Source organism: Aptenodytes forsteri, unplaced genomic scaffold (genome assembly GCF_000699145.1).
Source record: "Aptenodytes forsteri isolate BGI_AS27 unplaced genomic scaffold, ASM69914v1 Scaffold550, whole genome shotgun sequence".
NCBI classification, from domain to species: domain Eukaryota; kingdom Metazoa; phylum Chordata; class Aves; order Sphenisciformes; family Spheniscidae; genus Aptenodytes; species Aptenodytes forsteri.
The window spans coordinates 1,379,577-1,403,838 of record NW_008795689.1 but is presented as its reverse complement, the minus strand read 5'-3'; the positions used below and the strand labels follow the sequence as shown (position 1 = coordinate 1,403,838).

Here is a 24,262-nt window from a genome sequence, read left to right as displayed (position 1 = left end):
ATTATTTTTTTTATCTGTCTGGAACAGGGTCCTGGTTTTACTTAGTCCTTGGAGCTACTGACATTTTTCTACAAAAAGCTATGGAATTTATTCAAAGCATGTAATTCTTCATAAACTGACTTCTTTATTGTTTTAGGGATGTCCTGTATAGTAGTCACTCGGTGCTGATACTTCAGCGATGCAGTTTTTAAACAAGGAGCAGCCGGGCTTGCTGGCTTGTGAGCCCGACACAACGAGGGCTGGGTGGCTTTCAGCTCCTGTCTCCACTGTTGCTGGTGGCTGCTGGCTGAGAACTTAGCGTTGTACAAGACCAAGAAACCTGTCAAAACTAAATTCAAACAGCACAATTTAAGATAGTGTGAGTAAACTTGCTGCTGAGGTTGAGGATAGTGGAGATGTGAGAGTACATTCCACTGCATCGATGTAGCTGTCCGTTTGTCCCCTCTCATGACTTTGGAGGACTTTCAGATTAAATAACCAAGGGAAATAATAGGTTACAGTTTGTATGGATCTCCTGTCACTGCTTCAGATATCTTCTAGAGGAATTAAGAGTATTGTATTTAAAGTATTCATCCATTTATTTGGATATCTGTGACTTATAAAAAACGCTTAGGCTCAAAAATTGTCTTGTTTTCTGTTTAGTTCTGCACTTAAGTTGCAATCCTATGTTTGTGGCAGCTTTTATGGCAAAGGGCTGATGCTGTGTGTGCTGTTCACTGGATCCCACATTGGGAAAACTCGGCGCTGTTCCACAGGTCTGACATAGGTGCAGTTCCCAATCTTTTTAAGTGTGGGGAAACTGACAGGTAGGCACCTTATTAATAACGTACTACAAGATATTTTAGCTGGTAATTACTGCAAGCTATGTAGCTGGGAAAGGGCTCGTGGATATTGCATTTTTTTCTGAGCTGTAAGAGAGACTTATCCACTACAGAGGAGCTTTAGGATTGGAGTGAAAGGGATTTGATGTAATTGGTTATTTCCTTGCTGGAGGTCATAAAAGTAGGAATCAGGCTGCAAGAGAGAAGAAATAATTTTCTTTTCAAACACTTCTCTCTAACAGCTCAGGGATTATGTATTTGCTTTGGTTTTCTGTTCATACCTTGGCACATTTTTCTATTCGATGTCTGGCAGGGCTGACTTCCTGACCAAACTCTGTCTCTGATGCTCAGTGTTTCTCTGTAGCGCCGCGGAGAGGAGGTTCTGCAGCAGATTCCTTGGGAAGGGAGGCTGGGTGGATGTACCTTATTTAAAATGTAATCCTCTAGTTTTTATATGGGAACAGTCTTTATACACAGGACGTTGTGAATTTAATTTGTGCCTTATAAAATCTCTTCTAACCTCTACTTTTTCCTTTTTTGTTTTTAAATTTAAATCCATACACCTTAAATCACACCTAGATAAATCAGTGTCTAACACAGGGCAATCTGATTCTGAATCTAGAGAAAGTACAGCCATGTTTTTAAGAATTGCTTAAAAGCTAGTACAATCAAGGGATAAAATGAGCCTCAGAGCTAAAACTAATTTATCTTGTGGTTCTCAAACCAACAGTCGATCAGTCAGAATTTAATATATGCAAATCATAAAGAGGAGTGCAGGAATAATTTTTGTTTTAAATAGCTTCTCTGGTATATTCAACAGCAGACTGTTTGGAAAAAGATTCTTTTTATTATTATTATTTTTCCCTGTAGTACTCCTATTAATGTTTTCATTGAAATGGAATACTCTGCCATTTGTCCTGCCTTTATTCGTAGCATAAACCCCTGAGCACACTGTTTTTCTCATCAATTGCTGTTTCCCAGCAAGCTTTTCCTTCCTCTCTTTTGCCTTGTGGTAGTCTGTTCATGTAGCCATATCTTCAAAGCTAGTCATCTGTCCTTTTTGGTTCCACTGAAACTGAATTTAATTGGTCTCAGAATATTTTCTACAAATAGATGTAATATAGTGTTCTCATTTAATTTAAGGAAAAAAGGTGTCACCATGGACTGAAGAAACTTACTGGCTGCTGCACCCAAGAATGCCTGGGCCCTGCTGTTGCAGGTCACATGTACTGAAAACTGTCCGCACGTAATGACACAGGACCAATTTTAATTGCATCGTTATTCTGGCATATTAATATCAGACCTGGGAATCTGTAGCTGAGCTTGCAGAATTTTTTACTTTACAGTGAAACCTTTTAAATGGAAGTTGATTTTTCTCCCTGACATTTTTATTGAGGCTTTTTTCCATTTTTTCGTCTCATGTCATCAGCTCAGAGTCTTTGTTATAATAGGAGCAGAGATACTTTCATTAAACATTGCCTCTGTTTTAGTCATGGTAATATCAGTCATGTTTCTATTGGAGGTACGATACCTGGTTTCACAGCCAACACTGTTAGTTCTAGATCTCTGAGTTTGTTGCCATACAATAAAAACAGGGTGCTTGTTTGATACCCTCAGTTCCTTAGCTGTCCCCTTACACTGCTAAAAAAGTGTGGGAGTTTGTTTCTCTGTAAGAAGTTTAACTACTTTCAGACTGCTAGCATGAACAACAAAGCTGTGGAAAACCTCAGAGGTGTTTCAGGTTCTTTGGGAGAAGGTTTTGAAGTAGAACAGAAACAATTAATTCTGTGGCTGCTTGGGCTGTAAGTAGTCGATGTGTTTTATGTGAGTTATTCTGATATACACCAAAAATCACACTGAAGTGCATTTAACTGTGTTTTGATTTCTGCTGTACTGGTCAGTTGATGAAAATGGTCTTTTCATTCAAGCTTGATCTGACAACATCAGTTCTTTTGTTTGCATTCAGTTTTAATACAGTTCCGAAATAAAGATAGGAATTGTTTTGTTTGCCTGCACGAGTCCCAGATTTGCTGGGAAGGCACTGAGTCCTTCAGAGGGTTTTTGTTGCTTCCTACAGCCCTTTCGCTATCATCCTCTCTACTAGATGTTGAAATTCCCATCTTGTTTTTTTTAACCTTCACAGATGTTTCTTTCTAAGCTGGTTTAGCCAATATAATCTTGTGCAGTCAGCTTGTTTCTTGGAAAAGTTGGTGGGCTATCACTTTTTCCATCTAAGTAGGATCCCTCTCTGGCGCTGAAGAGCAGGTGAGGGACCAGGAGATGCGCTGTTAAAACCTGGTTTGAACTATACACATGCCGTTCACCTGCACATCGCCTGGGATTGCATCTCTGCTTTTAAAAGAGAATTGATCTGTACTATCTGTTTTGATTTTACCCAAGGTCTGTCTGCAAATATTTGTCCTTTATCCTTCAACAAACTGTTTGTAAAAAGAAGTTAATACAAGTTGGCTCATTTTTATTCTGAGCTTGGCTATTTTGATACAGACCCTACAAGAAATAGTTGCTGAACTACTTTCCCCTAATATTCACTGACAGCACAATGAATTGCTCTCAAAAATTTTTTTTTTTATTCTGAGCTTGGCTATTTTGATACAGACCCTACAAGAAATAGTTAACTACTTTCTTTCCCCTAATATTCACTGACAGCACAATGAATTGCTCTCAAAATGTTTTTTTTTTTTTGTACTGTCAGTGAACGGAATTTTATCTTTAAATTTCTAGAGAACTGTTATGGTAGTGTGAAGCATGTTTGCAGAAAGCGCGCTTTTAAAAATGAGTTGTTTGTCTTGTTTCAGGGTGAGGGGGAGGAGTAAAGCTGTTCAGTTTAATTAATGGAGATACAAGGGCCAATACTGAAACAGTCATGCTTTTTCATTCTTAATAACTTTTCTTTGGTTTAACAGGCCATGAACATAGCTGGCAGCATAAATCTGGGCCATAAAACTGTAGTGATGGGTATTTAGTAGACTGCCTTTGTTCCCTCGTCATCTTGACAGGAATAATCACTTAGATGACTTCACTCTGTGATTTTACTTAGGCTGGCTGCAAGGAGTTGATTTTTTACCATGTTCTTGGAGCATAAGAAAAGAACATAAATATATTTAGAGCTGGTAATTTTGTGCTCATTCACCTTGCTTTTTTTATTTTGTTTCTTTTTAAAAGTGCTAAGTGATAGCAGTTAGCTTTCAGAGGGAAATAAATTGGATTTAAACAAACATCACTGAACACAACTCTTAACACTGGCAATCCATTTTTATTGAAATTTTGTAACATTGTGATAGTTCAGGAAATGCTAGCGGTGTTTCATTGGTCTGTGTGTATGTATTTTGACTGCTCTCTTCTAAAACATCTTCTGAGTTGTCTGAGATTTTTGTTTAAACGAGCAGTGCACAGTTTCCAAAGTCTGCGTGTTTGTTATTCACTTGTTGTCAAGAAATCCTACCACTTTCTGTACATCTTTAAATCTAGACTTTAAACTAAAGAGCCCTTTCTCCCAGGAATGTTTGTTTGAAGTTTAACTTGTGTCTTATGTGGAAAAAAACGTTAACTGTGCAGAAGAGCTGTGAAATAAAGTATTTCAAGTAGGAGGTGTTGATTTCAAGCATGTAGCTTTTCAAAAAAAGCAAATATATTCACTTCCTAGCATAACAGTATAAAATTGTCTTGTTCTGGCTTGTGTCTCTTGCAATGTTGAGGATGAGGGATCCTGTTCAACTCCTAGTGCCAACTTTTATTAATGCTGATGAGAGTTGCATATGCCCTCTGGGAGAGAGTGAGTTCCTCAGTCTCTGAGGTAGGACAGCACTATTCTGCTCAAAATCTTCCTGATGGACAGGCTGGCATGCCTCTGGCTCTGATTCTGCTGGGTTTGGTTTCTTGGGGTTTAATTTCTTTTTAGCTTGACTGCCTAAGGCTGAAAAGAAAATTTAATATGTTGATACAGGAGGGATTTTAAAGATGTTCCCAACTATTTCCTCTGCTCTGCTTTGGAGAGGTTTTCTACTTTTCCCACTTCTCAGAGGAAATAGTGTCATGGCTCGCTCAGCCCTAGCAAGGTATATATTTAGAATTTCGTTCTTGTCTGCTTTTTGCGCATCAAGTCAACCGCTGCTCTATCTTCAGCCTTGCACTGAAACCACATGATATGTGCGTGGTGAGTGCTCAAAGCAGGTCATATCAGCTCTATTTTCAGGGTATAAAAAAAAAATGACAAACTCTAAAATGTCTTTGAAATCCTGAATGGAGCGAGGAGGTTAACTTCTACTGAGAGTCACTGCAAAAGCAGTGAGTAGATTTCACTGCCTGATGGTAACCAGATTCCTGGCAAAACTAACTTAATCTGAATTAATTTGGCCGCATTCTCTGTTGTGGCCAGAGTCAGCTCCAGGTAGACTTTGGGTCTCTCTTTGGTGCTGCTGCCTTTCAAATCATGAGTCTCTCGGCTGGATCTGGCTCCCAGGAGGCACGGCATAGCTGGGGGTTATGAGTGAAAGATCCATTAATGTAGAAGAAGTGATTAGCTAAAGACCAGCACGCAGGGGAAGTAATTTTGTATGTCAAAAGGTGTGGAAAATGCCAGGGTTTGGGGAGCTGTGATAGTATTCAGGTTCAAGTTTAGGCTGGAAAGGTGTTGCTGGGAACATGCTGTTTGAACTTGAGTAAATCATTGAACTTGCTGGCAGTGATTTCCTCTGGCTCCTTTGTTGCTGTTTGCAGCGAACATTTTGTGCTGGTGTGGCAAGGAGGATCCCTGTCAGCTCTGCACTAACCTGCTTGTCAAATCATTTGTAGTGTTTAGGTCTGTTGCACAGTTTGGGTATTTTGATTAAGGTGAAAATATTTTTACGGTAGCATAAGGCATGTGTATGTTTCAAAGGGATATATGTTAAATACAACGGATTTAGTTTTGTTTCGATTCAATTCAAATACAGTATTAAAGCAAAGAGTTTAGCTTCTAAGATTAAGGCTGGCTTTCCTATCAGCAGGGCCGTAGGACTAGTAATAAGGCCTGTCGTGGGTGAAGTATAAAGCTTTTTAAAGGAGAGCAGCTGAGCTAACAGTGTACATGGGATATCGTAGCTTGGGATGTTCTCTGCCCTCTCCACCCAGTTACTCTTGGGTACCAGCTGTTCACAACTTACTCCTGGCATTTGCTCCCTCGGGTTAGGGGCTGGAAGGGACGCTTGCCCTCTCCCTTATTTCTGCAGACGTAGGTCTGCTTTTCTGCATTTTTTGCCAGGCCTTTCCAGTGGGAAGGGGTTGGGATTCAGGCCCGTGCATCAAGCCGGGAAGCTATGAAAAGGTGGAGAATTAAACCAGTCATCCTCTAAAAACAACCCATGTTTCGTAAGGTAAACGCTGTCAGCTTTTAACATTAGGGATATAATTGGTTGTCGCTTATTGTATCCTGGTGGAAGAGGTAGAGAAAACACATATGGCTGAGACAGCCCTGGGTTGCATAGCAACAGTGAGGATGTAGTGGCTGATATAATTTATGAGAATGTTTTATACCGTGGGACTTGGTATGTACTCCACTGCACATGGAAAAACTAAACATTTTATGACTGAGAGGGTTTTTGAGTAGAGCAGCATGGATCTTTAGGATATAACAGTGCTAAACATGTTGTGAGAGCGCTTTCGGACACAGGCTGGGGCAGTTGGGGCACGCTTGTGTTTCCCCGTGCGTGAGCTCATGCACCCCTGCAGTGGCAGCTGCTGCAATTTGCCACGTTAAACCAGCTTGTCCTCTCCAGCCCCATCCCAGGAGGGCGCTGGGGCCGGTGGGATGTTCCTCTTGGGCAGATACCGAGGCTGCTCACTGCAGTCTCCTTACCTGCTGGCAGCAGTGGAGATGGCCTATATAATAATGTAAAGACCTTGAGGTTATGAGATTAATTCAATTACTTTTGTCACTGCTGTTAGGCTTGGTCTCCAGCGTTTGTAAAGTCCTTCCTTGGTTTGAAGATACTGTGCTGAACAGGGTATTTGAGAGGGCTGAGGAAGTCGTTCTCCCATATAGATGCCCATGGGTGGAGCCTGCACTGAAGGGCTCTTAACTTTCCTCATCAGTGAGGTCAGAAAGAAAATGTCCAATTCCTGGAACTGTTTATCTGTCACTGCAGTTTGAAGGGTGGGGTGGGAGGCAGAAGGTAGCACTGGGACATTACACTGAGGCAGTTACTCCTTTCAACAATTTATTTAAACACTGAGTTGGTAAATCTTCTTGCCTGATTGCTAGGAACTAACTGGAGCGTTCGTCTTCAACCATGACTTACTCCTTGTGGGCAGCACTAATTCGCCGGATAGTAAGTATATACGGAAATCCTAGGATGCTGATTCCACAAAGTTAGACTTTCCACTTGCTGTATTGGCATTTAGATACAAAGAAAAAATAATGAGTTGTGAAATGTTGTATAGTTTCTAAGGCCCTCTTTTTTGTGGTGGTTTTTGTTGGTTGGTTGGTTGGTTTTGATAATGGTGTTATGTTCTTGATAATTCTGTTAGTGGTCCAAAATATATAGTTTACCTCCTAGTAGTAATCCTTAGAATCATTAGAATAATTGTAGGATAATTCAGGTTAGAAAGGACCTCTGGAGGTCATCTAGCCCAGCATCCTGTTCAAAGCAGAATCAACTATGAAATAGTAGAATAAAATTTTAATAGAATAAGGTGTATTGCTGTCTTCCTGGTATATTGCAGGGGAACAATTGGGATGGTTTTCTGGAGTTGTAAGGACTTGTAAACTCTCCTTTAAGTGCAGTGTCACACTTAAGGGGTAGGGGGGTTCTGAATGTGGGCAATTTGACCAAACTTCTGACCTCTTTTAATTAAAAATAGGAGAGAAAGGGGGGCGGGGGGGGAAGCTTTTCAAGAAATTAGCAAAAATTTTTCTCTGAGTTTTGTATTAACAAGGCAGATGATCAAAACTTCATTCCATTGTGCAATTACCTATTCATATTCAATTTATGCCAGTAGATTTTAACTTTTAATTTTTGCACTTCAAGCTGTGGGGTATCATTTTGGCTGTCTCTTTTGCAAACAAAGATATTTTTGAAACTGTCTGTGCAGATTCTGACTCATGAGGTCTATTTCAACTGGTATTCCTCATATGCCAGCTCTTTATTTCACATCAGTGCAAAAGTTTTTCACATAACTAAGAATGAATGCATACATTTACGGTTAATTTTTGCGCTAGTAGAACCAATAATGTGTGTGCATCATTTTCAGGAACTGGAAATTGCAGGAGTAATCAGCCCTGGACTATTGCCAAACCCAGCTTAATTCCAAGGGAGTAGCAAAACAGGCATAATCATCATGTCTCATTTTAGACGAAGAGCTAGAGACAAATCAGTATACAACTCGGCTGTTTTGTTTCATGTGAAAATTAAGTTGATTTTTTCCTGGCTACTGGTGTAAGAATTATGAAGTTAAAGATCAAAGCATGGAGAATTACAGCATTTGAATACTGGATTGAGAGTAGTATTTATTTGATTGGGGAGATTTTTCTGTGGTTATAAATAAACCCAAATTAGGAATTTTCTTATCTTGTGCGCTAAGAAGATACCAGACCCCTCTTTTTATTGCCTTTTCCTTTGAAATGACTGTTTTTACTGTATCATGAATATTCTGTTAATTGAGGAATGGCTGTATCTGGCCTAGCTTCACGTTGTACACATCTTCTTTCAACTTTGTTTTCTTTTTCCAAGGGATGGATAAAGAAAGAGAATGGATCACAGATATTAGCACAAATTTGTTGAGTTAATAATGGGTAGTTATCTCTTACAGAAAAAAAAAGCTTCTGTTCAGAGCAGATCTGCTCTTAAGAGCAACAGAAGTCAAAGCCAGATGTGCCAGTTCTTTATCTTGCAAGATCTCTTGTTCTGTGGAGCTTATGCATTAAAAAAAAAAAAAAAAAAAAAGAAAATATTGTTTGCATCCATCTGAAGAAGCTTTAAATTAGGATTTAGGCTAGGGAACAAAGTATGAAGCCGAAACTGATCATGTTTGGGAGCAGTACATGTCAGAAAGTATTTCCTTCTTTTTTCCTCCCAGTACTTGGGTAAAAACTGGCTTTAGTGCACCTTATTGGGCCGCTGGATGCGTTGCAGGCTCTACTAGGCAACAGGTAGGGTGCTTCAATCTGTCTTCTATGGTTTTATGTAAATTAACGTGATATAGGGTACTGTGGGATGTGTGATATAATGGGCTTGTGGCAGACCTAAAAATAGTCACTCTAGTACATTCAGTAAGTCTTACATTATTTTCCCAGTCTGTCATATGTTTTAAAGCTTTTGATTTGTAATCCTGGTTTGTTCTTCATTCATGCTCTTTGTCTGTAACATCAAGTTGTTCCAAGTAAAATGTTAGTGCCAGAAAATGCAAATGTATCTGTATGATCTAATTTGAGTTGCTTGTGTCTAAAAGCATCTCAGCCATAAAACACAATGGTACATATGTACAGTTCTCAGAGAATTTGTGTAATTTTGACTGGTATTTAAAAAAACAAAAGTTTAATAGCAACTATTAAGTGCTATCCAGAGAGTATGAAGGCTGAAAGAGGATGGAGGTAGAGAAAATTATCCCTCTTTTTTTTTTTTTTTTTTTTAAACTAGTCTCAGCTGTTTCTTAAAAATAAGCTTATAGTTACTGAGACTAAACATTTTGAAAACAAAGGGAATGGATTTTTCCCAGGCACCTCCAAGGTCCCGATGCCCAGTGCTTCTGTATTACCAGATTGCCTTGAGTCTTTCTGGAGTGCGGTAAAGATGATACAAAAGAGATCTTCAAAAGAAAAGCTAAAACTCATCACTCTTGTGCTTGCTAATAATCACGTACTGGAAAGAATAATCTTTCTGGTTTGTTGTCGCTTCCTTCTTCAACACACGCCATCTCTTCCAAGCTGCACAGGCTATAAATTGCTTTTCTGCGTCACCCTCGGTCTCCCCAGCTGACACCTCCTCCACAAGCTGGGGAGAGAATTGGCTTCTCTTACTTCTCCCTATTTTGGTTGTAGTTGGTACCTTTTTTCTCTCAGATAGCTGACCAGGTTATCGTACCTCATTAAATTCTCTGCAGTTCTTCTCAGCTGGTAGAAGCCAGAGTCTTTAAATAGTTTAAGCCTAAGGAGTGATTCGCAGACCTGAAAGAATGTTTATTTTTTCCAAGTAATCATTTGGCCTATTAAAAAGTATGGGTTGAAAGGGATCACCAGGGAAAGACGCACAGTCATCCTCTGAAATAAGTAGCTTCCATCAGAAGCAAAATGCGGTAACATTACTCGATATAGCAAAGTAATCTCTTAGAATTTGGAGTGTCTCATTCCTTACATTTAGACTTTGCAGTTTGTTTTATTGAATTTAAGTTCACAGTGTCTACAGAAGTAGTAGTGTTGGGGTTTTTTTTTTCAGACTTCTTTTGGTTTTAGCATAGAGTATCGCTATCTGAGTGTTAATTGTGTCATTTTGGTTATAAAACCGCATCTCAAGGTTCAACTATATATAACATCAAGTAAAATGTTGCCCAAAACTGAGGAGTATGTGCCGATCAGTTTCTCTGCAATGTAAAATTTTATTAAGAATTACTGAGCCTTCAGATGAGCAATATATTTACATCTACATTTCTTTCCTGTTGCTGCTGAAATGGTATTATCTGGGTTGTGCATACTTTCTCCTTACAACCATCACTTTCATGATAACACAACACACTTTTTATAAACAGTGTCTCCTAAATGCAATACACAAAGTTGCTTTTCTGCTGCTCCCATTCCTGTTTCTGAGCTTTTTGGACTATATTGTCTGGTTAGAAACAATGTGAGTAATTGCAAGTAATAGTCTATACCATGCATAGAGATAATGTGCTGTAGTTGTAGCAAGTGGAAAATACTGGCTTCCAACAAAAAGGGTAGCATGCTTGTGTCTGTTGGGTCATCTTCTGTTTGTGGCAGCAAGTGTTACCCAGGGGTATCGGGCAAGAGCTGTGGAGGTGAGTGTGCTGCCGCCAAGACTGCCAGATGCCGCAGTTACAGCTCTTCATGTAGATGCAACTTCTTCTGTGCAGACAGTGGCAAAAGCTCATAAATATTCTGTTCATATTGTTTACAAGAATGCAGTAGCTTGTAATGTGAGATTGAGATTGAAAAAAATTCGTAACAAGCATCAAGTTGAAAAAAAAACACCCTGAACTAGCACGGACAGTAGGGAGGAAAGTGAGAATAACGATTTGCATTTGTTAGTGCCTTTCCTAGAAGTGAATCAACTTGCCAAAGGTTATGTGGCCACCAGGTGACAGCAGAAGGCTGAGCCCAGGAGTGTTAGCTTAGTCCCCTGGTGCAAAGCATGAAATCACGAAGCTACAGAGGGATTTTGTGGAAAGCAAAACATATGCCCGAGCCAAGTAGGAGGAAATGCCCTGTGGTTTCTAAGAAATACAAGACTCTTTCCCCTGCCACTCACCTAGCTGTTAGAAGTGTATGCCTTGCTCACGGTTGAAAGCTTGTACCTGGAATGGACAGAAAAATGTAAGAACTCAGCTGACCTCTGGGCATACATGTATGTGTCTATATATAAAGTGTAAGAATTGCCACCAGTGCATTACTAGGCTGTGGGAACACCTGGAAGATGAAAAGCAGGAAACTTCTCTTCCTTGTAACTCACAAACTGAGTCCCTGTTTTACTTGAGTATTGGAAACTGAGAATTTTACTTTGTCTAGTAGTGGTGCATTGTAAATAGTTGGAATAAATGGTGGAGCCTTTTGTTGCTTACTTCACTCAGCATTAAAATAGACCACTTTGTCAGCAGCAGAGGGTATGAAAGAACTAGAGAATGGCAATGGCTGATAGTATGGTTGGGGAAATAAGCAACTTGTTACAAAAGATGCAAGCATTGTAGGACTTCTTCAGTAGCCAAGTATCAGTGTTGGTGAATTTTCCTTAATGTCAATATTTTTATAATCTTAAGGCAGCATTCTTTAGGCTTACAAAATTAAGGACACAAGAAAACACGCAATCTCTTTTTTTCCAATAATATTAAGGAATCCCATTTCATTGAATATGGATATTACTTTGTGTGTGCTGCCTGAAGTGAAATAGATGTGTTGGTAGTTTCCACCAGCGTGTTCTGCTAGGGGGTTTTGAGGGGGTGTGTGTGGTGTTTATTATTTTTTTCCTTTTTTTTTTTTAAAGAGAGAAAAAGTTTAAGACAGGTGGAAAACAATGTAATCTGCTGTCAGATGAGATCTTCATAAGCAAAGTTGATATGGCACTGAAAGCCATACTTGTATTTGTTCAGCATAATGAATGTGAAAGGGGCCAACATTTAATGATCTGCACACAATGTATTATTTCAGTAACTATATAACTTCAGCGTCTATCTCAATACAACTGCAAAACAAAAGGTGTGACAGTGCTATATTCTGGAGCATATTAACATTGGTCTGCTGCAAATCGAGGGTGCCAGCAGCAGCAGCTGACCCACTTCTCTCCCCTGAAAGGAAAGGGTCCTTAAATGCACTGTTTCCCTCTTACGAAAGTAGCAGATCTATGAAATAAAAATACTTAGGAAATGAGAGGTCAGAGTAGAACGCAGAAAAAACACCGCGGTCTGTCCTTCTACGTTGTACGTTGTGTTTGAACTTTGCATTAGCACACATCAATTTGTCAAAGGCTTTCTAGTGTCTGGCACTATGCTTATTTATTTATTTATCTATGCTTTTTATTCGGAATGTCTTCCAAAGAAAGAGGTTAAAAAAAAAAAAAAAAGGTCCTTTTATTAAACCCAGGAAAAGAGCAATAGAGTTGATGTTTCCCTTGCATGCTTGGGGAGATTAAATGTAGTCCCCGGCAGAATTCTTTGTGTTTGCATAGGTGCTTCTAAAGATTTTGTGCAACCTGAGATAAGAATAATGTTAAAGCAATATGGAGTTACTAAAACCAGGGAGTCAGTTCCAGCCTCTAGAACTGGTTATTTGCTCAGGAAAACAGTGCTTATTTTGTAGAGCATCGTTGTTCTGAGTTCATAGCTATTTTCCACGTTTAAGTTTATTCCCAGTTTTATGTTGACCAAGTTTAATTAGTAGATTCAAAAACACTACCGCAAATAAAATCTGCTAATCATTTAGCCAAGGGCTAAACGAATGCTGAAATGTTGCAATTGTTCTGTTGCAGGATCAGCTGAAGCAGTGCTTCTCCAGACAGCCCCCAGGAGCAAAGGACACAGACACACTCGTGCAGGAGCCCAACAGCCAGTACGGTACTTGGAATGAGCAGCAGCACAGTGGGGACAGGTAAGGGTGAGCAAGGTCCCCTCTGCCATGCGTGCAAGCTTTTCCTTAGCTGAGTAATGAGAAGAAACTGTTGTTTTGGGTGTGTATGTGTGCGCATGTGTGTATATGTATGGGTTTTTTAAAGTTGCATGCTCGGTTTCAGTGACTATACAGTTTCTTTAGTCTATAGGTGAAGAAGTATTTCTTTAATATCTGCAAATTGCAGTAAGGTTTGAAATTTAAACTCCATCCTCCAGTGAAAACATAGTATCACCACTTTTATAAGCAATGACAAAACCAGCTTGGACTGGAATAGATTTAACAAGTCTGCTAGGGAGTGAAACACAAGTTAGATGTTATTTTTTAGTGCTAAAATGGTAGAAAGAAGATATGGGAAAAACAGTTTTTCTCAATCAGTACACCAAATGGCTTTGACTAGATTAACATAGGTAGTAAAACCTTTTTTATGTTTTGTATTTGTGTTTGTAATGTACATTTTCACATTTAGAAAGTGATTAGCTGCTTGTGTGATATGTGCCTCATGGGTAGAACTATGGTTCTGGGAAGATATTGCTAAAATTGTCTGATTTCCTCTCTCTCAGGTAGGTAAGGAAGTGTCTGATTATGGTTAGACAGGGTACACTAACAGTTTTGGGGTTTGTTTTTATTTTTTTTCTAAATTTGGGTTTCTCCCATACCAATTAGCATTGCCTTAAAAGCTGTGCTACCAGATAGGCTGAACGGCAAAATCCATTTGAAACGGGTGCTCTGCACGCCAGGCACCCGCTCCGACAGCAGGATGATGTAGGGTGAGCCTCTTAATGTGTCCTGATAAACCTTGGGGTGCGATGTCCACATCTCACTAACTCTGAAGCATTTTAGTGTGGTGAAGTGGAGGATGGATGAAATGGAATATCAGTTGAATGAAAGATAGTATTACTGATGTTTTCCTGTTATTAAAATGGTTTAGTGAAATAAACCTAGAGCATTAAATTGTGAGGTTTTTTATAATTTACACCTGTTGTGTAAATTATAGCTTGAGCTACGCTGTTTGAGCCAATATCCTATCTGCTCAGTGTAGTATGAAATAGCATTTTACCTGTTTTTTTTTTTTTTTAACGCTGTACTTGTTGAGATCTTATAGCAGACATTAATGTCGATTATGTTTGGTGTGTTCTGCACTTGAGAACTGTGTGTTATAAATATTTTATTGCTTATAAAATCAGGGTAGCTTTCAGCTTGAAGTGAGCTAAGTGACATGCCAGCAGTGACATCCAAGTCTTCTATAAATTAACTTTGATTTCAGTATGTTATAGACATCTTCTGAAATCAGTTTCTTAACAAAGGTGCTTGTCTCGGCTCCAAAACAGACAGCATTTGAATGTTATTTCAAACCTAGAGGATTCTTCCTGGTTAGAAAAGCTCCACCTAAAAATTCTGGTTTACTGAAGTATTCAACTCAATCCCCATGTCCTGGAATTTAGTTTCCACTGTAAGAAATGTTTATTTTTTTCTTTTTTTCAAGTGTAATGATGACAGTATAGTGACTTTTCAGCATTTTGCCACCCTCCTTGCTCTGCTTTAGCTTGACTTATGGTTCATTGCAGGGGAATTACTGGTGTATTAATTCAAGCACTTGGAGAGGAATGAGAGTAACGTGCTTTTAAATATTAAATTAATAATGGAAATCTTCCTGGAATACACTGAAACTGCATTTTGTTTGCAGTTTATTTTTTATGAAATAGAAGGCTTTCGCTGGGACAAGAGCAGACGTTCTCCTCCTCTTGCCATGGGTAATTCGAGCACATCTCTGCGTTCAGCCGCTGCCGAGGCAGTCGTCTCATCCTCTGCTCGGCCCAGAGGCAGGAACTTACAGGAGACTTTGATAATTCAGCTTTCCTGTTTTGCCTGGCTCACTTCCCTTAGACTTCATATCTTGCCAGCCGTATGGCCCGTGGTGTTGCATTCCTCACGCACCCCGATACGCCCTCCTGGCCCACGTTTGGCCATAAGCTGAACCCACAGCTGGGAGCGCACAGGGGGAACAGGCACCGTGACTCGCTTACCTGCATCCTGGGAGGGCACCTGGGGAGCAAACGGGGAACACCGTGACGGGGGGACAAAACAATGTCACCAGCCTACTGCTGCTGTGTTGGAGGAACTTCCAGTTTCTGGCATTTTCCAGTATTTGAGTCGAGAAGCAATTATTTTAGCCCCTCTAGGAGTGTTTCATTAATGCATCTATGAATGAACTAATTTTCTCTGAGAGAGGAAGAGAATTTTAAAATAAAAAGCCATGATTACATGGCAACTGGATAAATGTGGTCCTTTTGCTAGATAAGCTTCTAGGAAGGTGGAGGAAAGATTGATTTCAACTAGAACTTAGTCACCACTAGAATAAGCGTAAGGGGCTGCTCTTGGCTGGTTGCAGTGGGCTTTGGCAAATAACTTCTTATAATGGAAGGAGATGGTTTAAGTTGGAGGTGTTAATTGGATATTTCTTAGCTTGTTTAAAAGCTATTATTTTTATTTTTTCTCAAGTGCTTTAGTAAGCTTTTCCAAGTTAACATCATAGAAAATTCTTACTTTTAGATCAGAACAGTCTTCATAAGGAAAAACAGTTCTTTTACAGAAAAGGGTCTGTGTTTTTAGATGATGGATCTATACAGCTCTGACTTCATAAGGTTTTAGCTATTTGTTTCTTCAAATCCTTGAAGCTAGACTACAACAAAGTTTTGGAAAAGAAAACCCACTATAGGGTATTGACTGCCTGCCATAGATGGGAATCTGCAGTTACAGAATATAAAAGGGCATTTTTAAATAGACATTATTTCTTGTGTGTTGCCGTAAGCAAGTAGCGAGAGCTGCCTTTTGATTCTGACTCCTCAGCAGTGTTACTGTAAAAAGTAGGATTCCTTTACTTTTTGACTCTAATTTCACATGGTGAAGCAATACATTCTTTATGGCCTTTTAGCACTGTCTTGCTAAAACTAATTCACTTTTAATTGCAATTAAATTTAAGATTGATCTTGGTTTATTGCATATTTGTGATAACCATTCTGCTGATACTCGTGTGCACTACACGAAGCATAATTTTTCAGAGAAGCAAGTATCTGTATGTGTATGATACCTGTTGAACATTGTTGATAGCTTACAGATATGCTCATAAAACTTGAAATCTTAATGAAGTAATAGAAAAAGATGCATAATACATCTCAGTAATGAGAACTGAAAACATGTTTTAAATTTCAATATTTGACCATTATTCTGAAGGGAATTTTCCCCCTGATTTGCTGTTCAGATGGAAAGAATCCACTGTGCATAACAGAGTGTTTGTACTTGAGTCATCCTTGCAGCACGTGGTGATTAGCTGTGCCACAGTCTTCAGTGTGTAACGATGCTGTAATTGTGCAAGAGCTCCGAAGGAGAATCCATTAGAAAGGTTTTTGTATTAGAAACCACCAATCGGTGTAGATTCATCTGTATTTCTGTCATTGCTTACTCTCAAATATTTGAGTTTGAAAAACTGCACTGAGTTGTATTAGCTGAAGCCCCAGGGTGTAGAAGGGAAGAGGCTTTCTGGAGATACACAAATCAGACAGGATCCTTCTAGTATACATTTTAATTTCCATGAACGGTGATAAGTCTGCAGATTGTCTTTTGTCTCTACATTCTTCCATATTCTAGTGGATCTAAAGCCTAGCGCTGCAGATACCAAATATCATTTGAAGCAAAAAATACTAGATGAAAACTTCCCCCTGGAGCTCATTAGTACCATTTCTTAATTGTCCTGGGGCCCACTGCTGAAGGAGGGAAGAGGCATTGACTCTACTCATGCGCTGGAAACCCTCTGTGCAGTGTTTGCTCTGCCAGACTGGAAATTATATCATGTACTGCTGCTTGATAGAAAGTTGTTATTCAACGGTAGACTTCTGAGTGTTTTCCTCCCAAGATTGCTATCACTGTGGACTGTACCAAATAATAAGGTCTATTGTTTAAAAAATGTACATATATTCATGCATACACATTCAGATTGTTTTGGTTTTAGAACAGTTTTCCTAGATACTTGCTCAAAAAAAGGTGTTTGGTAACAAAAGACTCTTGTTAAGCAGAGGAAAAAAAAAGCCTGAACTCCTTAAATACTTTGTTTTGTTTTTTAAACTGAAAGCCTGAACTCCTTAAATACTTTGTTTTTTAAACTAGAAACTCCTAAAATTAGAAGCAAGACAGCCCTATTTTTACTGACAGTAGAGTCTTACTGTGTTTCCTACAATCTCCTGCTGCTTAAAGGAATACACCAACCTATGTGACAAAGGGAGACACATAACTGTATACAGCTTTCAGTCCTGACACTACAACTCATTTCTGTTAGTCTAGGCAAAGGGAAGATTTCTAGGAATACACTGGGAGCATCATACCACTGGGGTGCAGGTCCTGCCACCCTCAGTGCTCTCCCTGAGGCACTCCGGAAAGCCTCTGCTCATAGAGCCCTGCCTTAGGGTGCCACCTGCTGCCCACCTCTCCCTTCATCGCTCTCTAACATCCATGAAAGATAAAAACCTCTGGCTGGCTGGGCAGCTCTCTCTGAAATAAATCCTGAAATAAAAGAGAAGCTCTTTAGGAATTTAGGAAAATGGTTGGTTCAGAGAACCAGTTCCACAGTTGCGTGGGCATCTCTCAGGTTAGTTTCCACGCTACGAATGAGCATGGTGGAGCAGCACAGGGCATTTGTCCCTACTGCCATCCCCAGTCCAGAGGCACTGGCTCAGCCTCTCCCCTGCAGAGCTTTCTGCAGTGATTTCCAGCCCTCTTCTTGCCCCTTTCCAGTCCCCTTCCCTGCCAGTTCACTCTTTGCATGCTTTAAAGTCACCCACTGTGAAGCCAGCAGACCTCCTGCCTGTCAAGAGTGAATCGATGAGCCTGTAGCGCTTCTATGTGATCACGTTGTTGCTTAAAAGCTGCTAAACTTTCCAATAGGATCTGATCCACCTAAACTAGCAATGTCTTCTCTCCTCATTCACATCTTGGCAATTATGGTTCACTGGGTTACTGTTACTTGTGTTCCTTGTGTCTTATGGACCAAAACTAGAGGCAGTAAGAGAAACAAAATCTAATACAGCTCAAGTGGAGGAGCTGTTGATCTCGGGATAGCACCAACAGAGACGCTTCTTTCTGTCAGGACACAAGGATGCCATTTTTTTAAATCTGATGTCTATTAGCATCTACAAATTACATCCCAAAATGTTTAAATCCTCTGCGCTGCTGAGGATGCTTCAGTTTCCTTGGAGTCATGTGAAATGGAAGTTACTCACACCTGCCGCTTGGTATGCGTGGAGCACAAACTGTTGCAGGAGCTGCCATGGTGGCTAGGGCCATTCCCAGAACACTCACATTTTCTTCAGGTCCAGACGTGTATACACAGCCTTGTTGTGATTTCAGAAAGTGCGCATACAAGTCTTGTATCTACCATATATATAAAAATATAAATATGTAACGTATAATAATATATTAATAATAGATGAATATGAATTAAAATAAACATAATATAAATATACTTTTGATATGTATATATTAAAAAGCACCCTCCTAGAGAAAAGATGGGAACATGAACAACAGAGGTGTCTGTAAGGTGTGTTCTTGAAAGGGCTGCAAGTAGCTTGTAGTGTCCTGCAGGAATTCACTTACAGTAAAAGAGTATTTCTTGTTTTGTATTTATAAGCATTTATATGTATTTAAGATAGTTTTGCATGAGCAAGGAGAAGAATCTTTTAACAGTTACTCTTTGCCGGAGGCCTGCAAGCAGGCTATTACCCTTCACAATGTTTTCAAATGTATACGGTGCCAAAGTGTAAGGTCTGCTGCTGTTATATATCAAACGGGCAAATTGGTTAGGGCTTTTAAGCAGCTTGCTATTTCCCTTGTCTTGTTTGCATGTATATGTTTGAAGGGGCCTTTGTGTTGGGGGAAAGAAACCCCAAGCAATAAAAGCATGTTACAGTCAAATTAGTACAGTTTATCTGCATACTTGCATTATTCAATACACTGTGAATCCATGTGGGTAAAAAGCTGTGATCGTGAAAGTGATCCACACCTTTGCTGCTGATACCTGCTGCCTCCAAAGATGCCTTTGTTACTTGTAGGTGTAGTTTCAGTTCTACCTTTATTTATCATCTGCTGAGTATATGTGATCCAAACTATCCTTGCATGTGTTTGTTTACCCTGAAGTCTCATAGATTTCATTTTCTTAATTTGCAGCTTTGTGCCTGAATCTCCTTCCTTGGAAAACGATGTCATTTCAACAAGAAAGCAACCTCCAAATAGCCACCCATCTTCACTGTCCTCTCAAACGGAACCTGCCTCCCTGGTTGATCACCATGACTTCTCAAGAGACCAAAGGAGCACAAGTTTGGACCGTTCCAGCACTGACATGGACTCTACTGATGGGACCGATTTACCTCCTCCAGGAGACACCTACCCTGATGAAAAGACCACTGATTTCTCTTTCATTGATGTAAGTTACCATAATGAGAAACAGAAGTTCTCCTCCTGTGTTAACTGTATTGTTACCTGTGTTAATCACTGCAAAGCAGTATCTTCTGGAAACTTTGCACTCAATCTTCCTCTGCCTTTTCTTTATCACATTGAATTTTCCCAGCTGACTTCCTGCTTGAAAAGTTTAAGATCAAAGCTACAAAGCTCTTCTAGTTTCTGTAATGCTTAGGTTCTGAGAGATTCCAAAAAGCTATTGGCCTCGGATAATGTCTGCCAGTGGCTTAATAAAATTGCTGTTTCTCTTTCTGCTCCTCAGTGAGCTGTAACAGAAGAGTTAAATGGCTCTGTGAACATTGGAAACATAATTAAATAACACAAATAGCTAGTGACTGCTGTGCTATGAGCCATGCGGTTTTAAGGCTATAAAGACATTTACTAATATTTTTCTTATTTACAATTGGTCTCTTTCTGTAGTAGCTTACAATTACATTTTAAAGGATTTTTTTCATACTTAAGAATCTTGCAGCTAGTATAACAACAGTAATTTCTGGCCATACACAGATGAGGTTTAGTGTTCTTTGAAAGCACTAACACAACTGTAGTTTTTCAGTATGGCATCTAGGAAGTACTGCTTTTTCTTTAGTAAGAGTTGGTGCACCTTTTTTTTTGTTACATAATGTCTGATGACAGATGTATTGGTAAGTGCAAGATTCCCAACTTACATGGATCGTGCAGCTGCTAGGAAGGTCTCAGATATACTGCCTTGCCTGTCAAAGTGCCATAACACCTTCTGAATTGAGGAATAGACCGCTCTGTAAAATGTATGAAGGATGCAAGCAGGTTTGTGCTGGAGGCAGTTTGGCCTGGTGCAGCAGAATTGACTTAAAATCACAGCTGCTTCCTGCGTGGGCTGTTCGAAAGTGCCTCCAGCCAGCTCTGTTCTCCACTGGTGTTGCCATCTACGGGGAACTCCAGAAACCTGTGTTTTGCCGAAGTAGGTGCTGCTCTCATCTTCCAGCCCACTCCAGCTCTGAAGCAGAGGCCACGTTTGGTGGTTCATTGCTTTGAGATCCCTAACTGCATATGCCTTGGCCTTGGTATCAGTTAATAATCCTTTGGCAGGACATCCCAAGTGCACTTTTTGCTCTGTAAAGGAAGCGTTAGTAGCCCAGAACAGTGCGGATGGCATTTTGTCTCTGTCTGTCAGTGGTTCTGCAGGTAGTGGAGATGGTCCTGTATCCTGCTGTTCCCTGGACAGCTAAAGGTGTCTCTTTAAAATATTAATAGCTTCAAGTACAGCTGGCAATATGCTGGTTTTTTTAATGAGTAGTTTATTCCTGACCTGAAATCTCTTGAAAAGAAATAAATACACATCTTCCAAAGAGGAGGAGGCTCATTGATGTTTGCTGATTACAGGCAAGTCTCTAACAACAAATTGCTTTAATAAATAAAAGGATTACAGCTCCTTCTTTTGCTCTGTAAATGTTATTGGCTCACTGTCATGCACAGGGATGGATGTGTTTGAAATGACTGATCACAGAAATTTTCTGAATGCCATGACACTTAACTTGCAGTCTCCTTGTTGCTGGTGAGTGGCTTGAAATTTCTGTGGATGGCAACCTGTCATAACAATGAAATTACAGCATTCTGTTGCAAGAGAATTTTGTGTAGTTGCTCTTTTTAGATCCCAGTCTTCTTATTGGCCTACAGCTGTTGCTAGCTAGCAAAGCCTGTATTCTTAAAACACTCTAGGAACCAAAATCCTATTTATTGCAGTTATTTTTTTTATTAATTTAGTGAAAATAATTCATGCAGATCAGACATCCACAGCCAAGAGAGATCAAAGAACCAGCATTGCACCCAGTTAGCCACAGTGTAGTATACACTCATCGTAAATGCTCTTTAATATAGTTTTAAGTAACTACAAGAATAATAATCAGGCAAATATATATAGTTTAATTAAACTGAATGGGTTAATGCATTAAAGTAGGTTGGGAAATCATTATGGAGGAGGTGACTTTTATTTTCAGGCTGGTTGAAAGTAAGGCTTTGTTTCTTTCTATAGCAAACCACTATTCTGGACTCCAGTGCACTGAAAACCCGTGTACAGCTCAGCAAAAAGAGACGCCGTCGGGCTCCTATTTCCCACTCTCTTAGAAGAAGCAGAGGGCTGGAGTTTGAAAACAGATTTTCTTTGACGGAAGAACCAGATAATACCTGGATGTTTAAGGATTCCACAGGTATCCCTCAACTATCTGAAATAATTAGCTGTAATCAACTTGCTTGTAAGGACAGGAATTTCTAAATGGTATAACATACCTGAAGTTGCATCAAGGTTTAACAACAGCTTCCTTTTCCCACCTCTGGGTCATCCTCTAAATCAAGTCTTCCCCTCTGTTCCTTGGAGGCTTTGGAGTGAGGGAAGCCGCAGTCACCAGACCTACAGAAGACCAGGGCGAAGGAGAGCTTTGCAATTTCCTTTAGTTTCTGGCTGCTGACCTAAGAGAATTTTCTTCACTAAGAAAATACTGAGTTTAGAAACTGCTACGGTTGGACGCATTCTCTAGCACTTTCTTTATACCTGTCTGTGTGTTACTGATAAGAGCAACTGTAATTGTTCATATTCTATAGGTGCTCATAAATATTCTTTCTTTCTAGCATCTATAAGTACTACAAGACTAAAGAGGCCTAGTTAAGGGTAAATCAACTCCTTCAAATCCCTTCTATTAAAAATGTCCCCCTCCTGGCCTGTACTATTCCTTAGGATGCAATAAGGAAATGCATCAGGCGCTGAAAATCCTTGCTCGTGGAAGTGAATGAATGGCTTAATGCATGCACTCATTACAGATCCACGATTTAGTACCTGCAGCACTTTGGTGCTATGGTGATATATGCTGCAGATATCCTTTTGATATGCTCTGAGCGGAGGAATTACTGGTGTTGCAGCCTGTTCTTTAGAGAGGCTGGTGATTTTTTTTTAACTCAGGGAACCTATTAAAAAAGTCAGTTTTGTGACCTGCTGTTTCTGCTTTCCCTTAAAGCCTATGAATACAGGGAAGAATGTGTGATCAAACAGATCTCTTCCATAGCCTCCTAATCAATGGAAAGACTGTTATCTGTGTGGTGGTTGCTTTGGTGCAGGTCTAACAGACCTGAAATATTTTGAAGACTTACCTTGATAAGAAATGCTGTACTGGAAGCTGGAGTGTAATTATCAACTAAAGACCCAGTGCATGTGAAGCCAACCATACCATTGCATCTTTCCCTGTAGTATGCAGACTTCTGCTACTCAGCCTCTTTGTATCAAAGCCCTGCTTTGAGCAGGGGGTGGACCAGATAATTTTCAGATGTCTCTTCCAATCTAAATTAATCTCAGTTGATCACAGAGCGTGAGATATTTAGAAGCAGCAACATTCATTAAATTAGGAGTACCTTCTGCTCCCTCATCTCTGTCAGCAAGAAATCGTTGTTGCTGAGTACTTTGTTGCTTTGATCTCTATTGAAGCATTGAACCCAGTCCTGTGGTGTGTTAATATTACTGTTAATACATTTTTGAATGGAATGAGAGATCGAGAACGAGGTACAGGTGAAAAGCCTGCTGACTAGTGTTTTTTTTCCCCTCTGCTTTTTTTTTTTTTAAACAATTAATTAGAAGAGAAGAAAACTATGCAACAGGAAGATTCTGATGAGGAAGAAAAGATACAGCATATTGCGAGATCATCTTCTGTACAAGCTCAGAGACTTCCCGTATTTCCAGGAATGGACCACTCTGTTCTCAAGGTAAACATGGGCAGAACACATCAGATGAGAGTTAGACCAGTTCAGTAGCTGCAGATTCTCTCTAGGAGTAGAGCTCGGAAATTTTGCTGAAGATGACAATGTTGTTTGTGGGGGGGTGGGTGTGATGTGTAGAAAAACCTTGCAGTTATCTTTCTCACTTTTAACTGTTGGTTAGAAATACTGTGATTTGGAAAAAAATTAGCTTCACAATAGCAATCATGCTTTCAAAACTGCATAGGTTTATAAGGAATCTCTTCACTGATTTCAGGCGTGGATTTTTTTGTTTTTATAAATCTGAGTTATTTGTTTTGCATTCCAAAAAAAGTCTGAATGCTGCCTTACAAAGGAGCTCGTTTCTTTATTTTTATTTTTTAGGCCCAACTGCGGAAAAGACAAGAGTCTGAGAGTCCTGGTGAAACAGGTTCTGCTCAGCTGTTCAAATCCCCTAAACCACAACTGCAACTTGGAACTCCTGGTAGCAGACTGCTGCCCTCCAGTGTAGAGAAGGAGGACAGGTGAGAGACTTCCACCAGTGTCAGAAAGATGCCAATACTCGTTTTGGTGGAAAAAGAAAAATAACGCAAGTAGGCTTCCCAAGGCTGTAGGGGAAATTGTATATTTCGGGTTTTTTTGTTTCTGTAATGAGTTTTCACAATTAAAGAACAAAGAGTATTTTCTTACATCTTAGGTCAGAAGAAAAGTCTCCTCAGTGGCTGAAGGAGCTGAAATCGAAGAAGAGACAGAGCCATTATGAGAATCAGGTTTGAAAAGGTATCTTCCGACCGAAAGAGGGGCTTTGCTAAATGAAAGTGTGCAGTGATAAAAACACACGTGGAAAATGTTTCCTTAATGTGTCAGTATAACAACTCTGTAAGCATAAACATTAAAA

At 39.7% G+C, this 24,262-nt stretch overlaps 1 protein-coding gene across 3 annotated transcripts in view; it reads left to right on the top strand.

Moving 5' to 3' along the window:
- The window catches only part of KIAA1671 (KIAA1671 ortholog), a 58,369-nt gene that overhangs the window by 30,918 nt on the left and 3,189 nt on the right, over window positions 1-24,262 (top strand). For 2 of the 3 annotated variants that reach the window (XM_009282817.2, XM_009282818.2), the window contains exons 2-7: window positions 13,004-13,122; window positions 19,357-19,612; window positions 21,659-21,833; window positions 23,246-23,373; window positions 23,749-23,888; window positions 24,062-24,144. In XM_009282817.2, the coding sequence (XP_009281092.1) occupies window positions 13,004-13,122; window positions 19,357-19,612; window positions 21,659-21,833; window positions 23,246-23,373; window positions 23,749-23,888; window positions 24,062-24,140 (897 nt within the window). In that variant the 3' untranslated portion in view covers window positions 24,141-24,144. Of the gene's footprint in view, window positions 1-6,982; window positions 7,148-13,003; window positions 13,123-19,356; window positions 19,613-21,658; window positions 21,834-23,245; window positions 23,374-23,748; window positions 23,889-24,061; window positions 24,145-24,262 lie in introns of those variants that run through there. The other variant, XM_009282819.2, reaches the window with a different exon arrangement.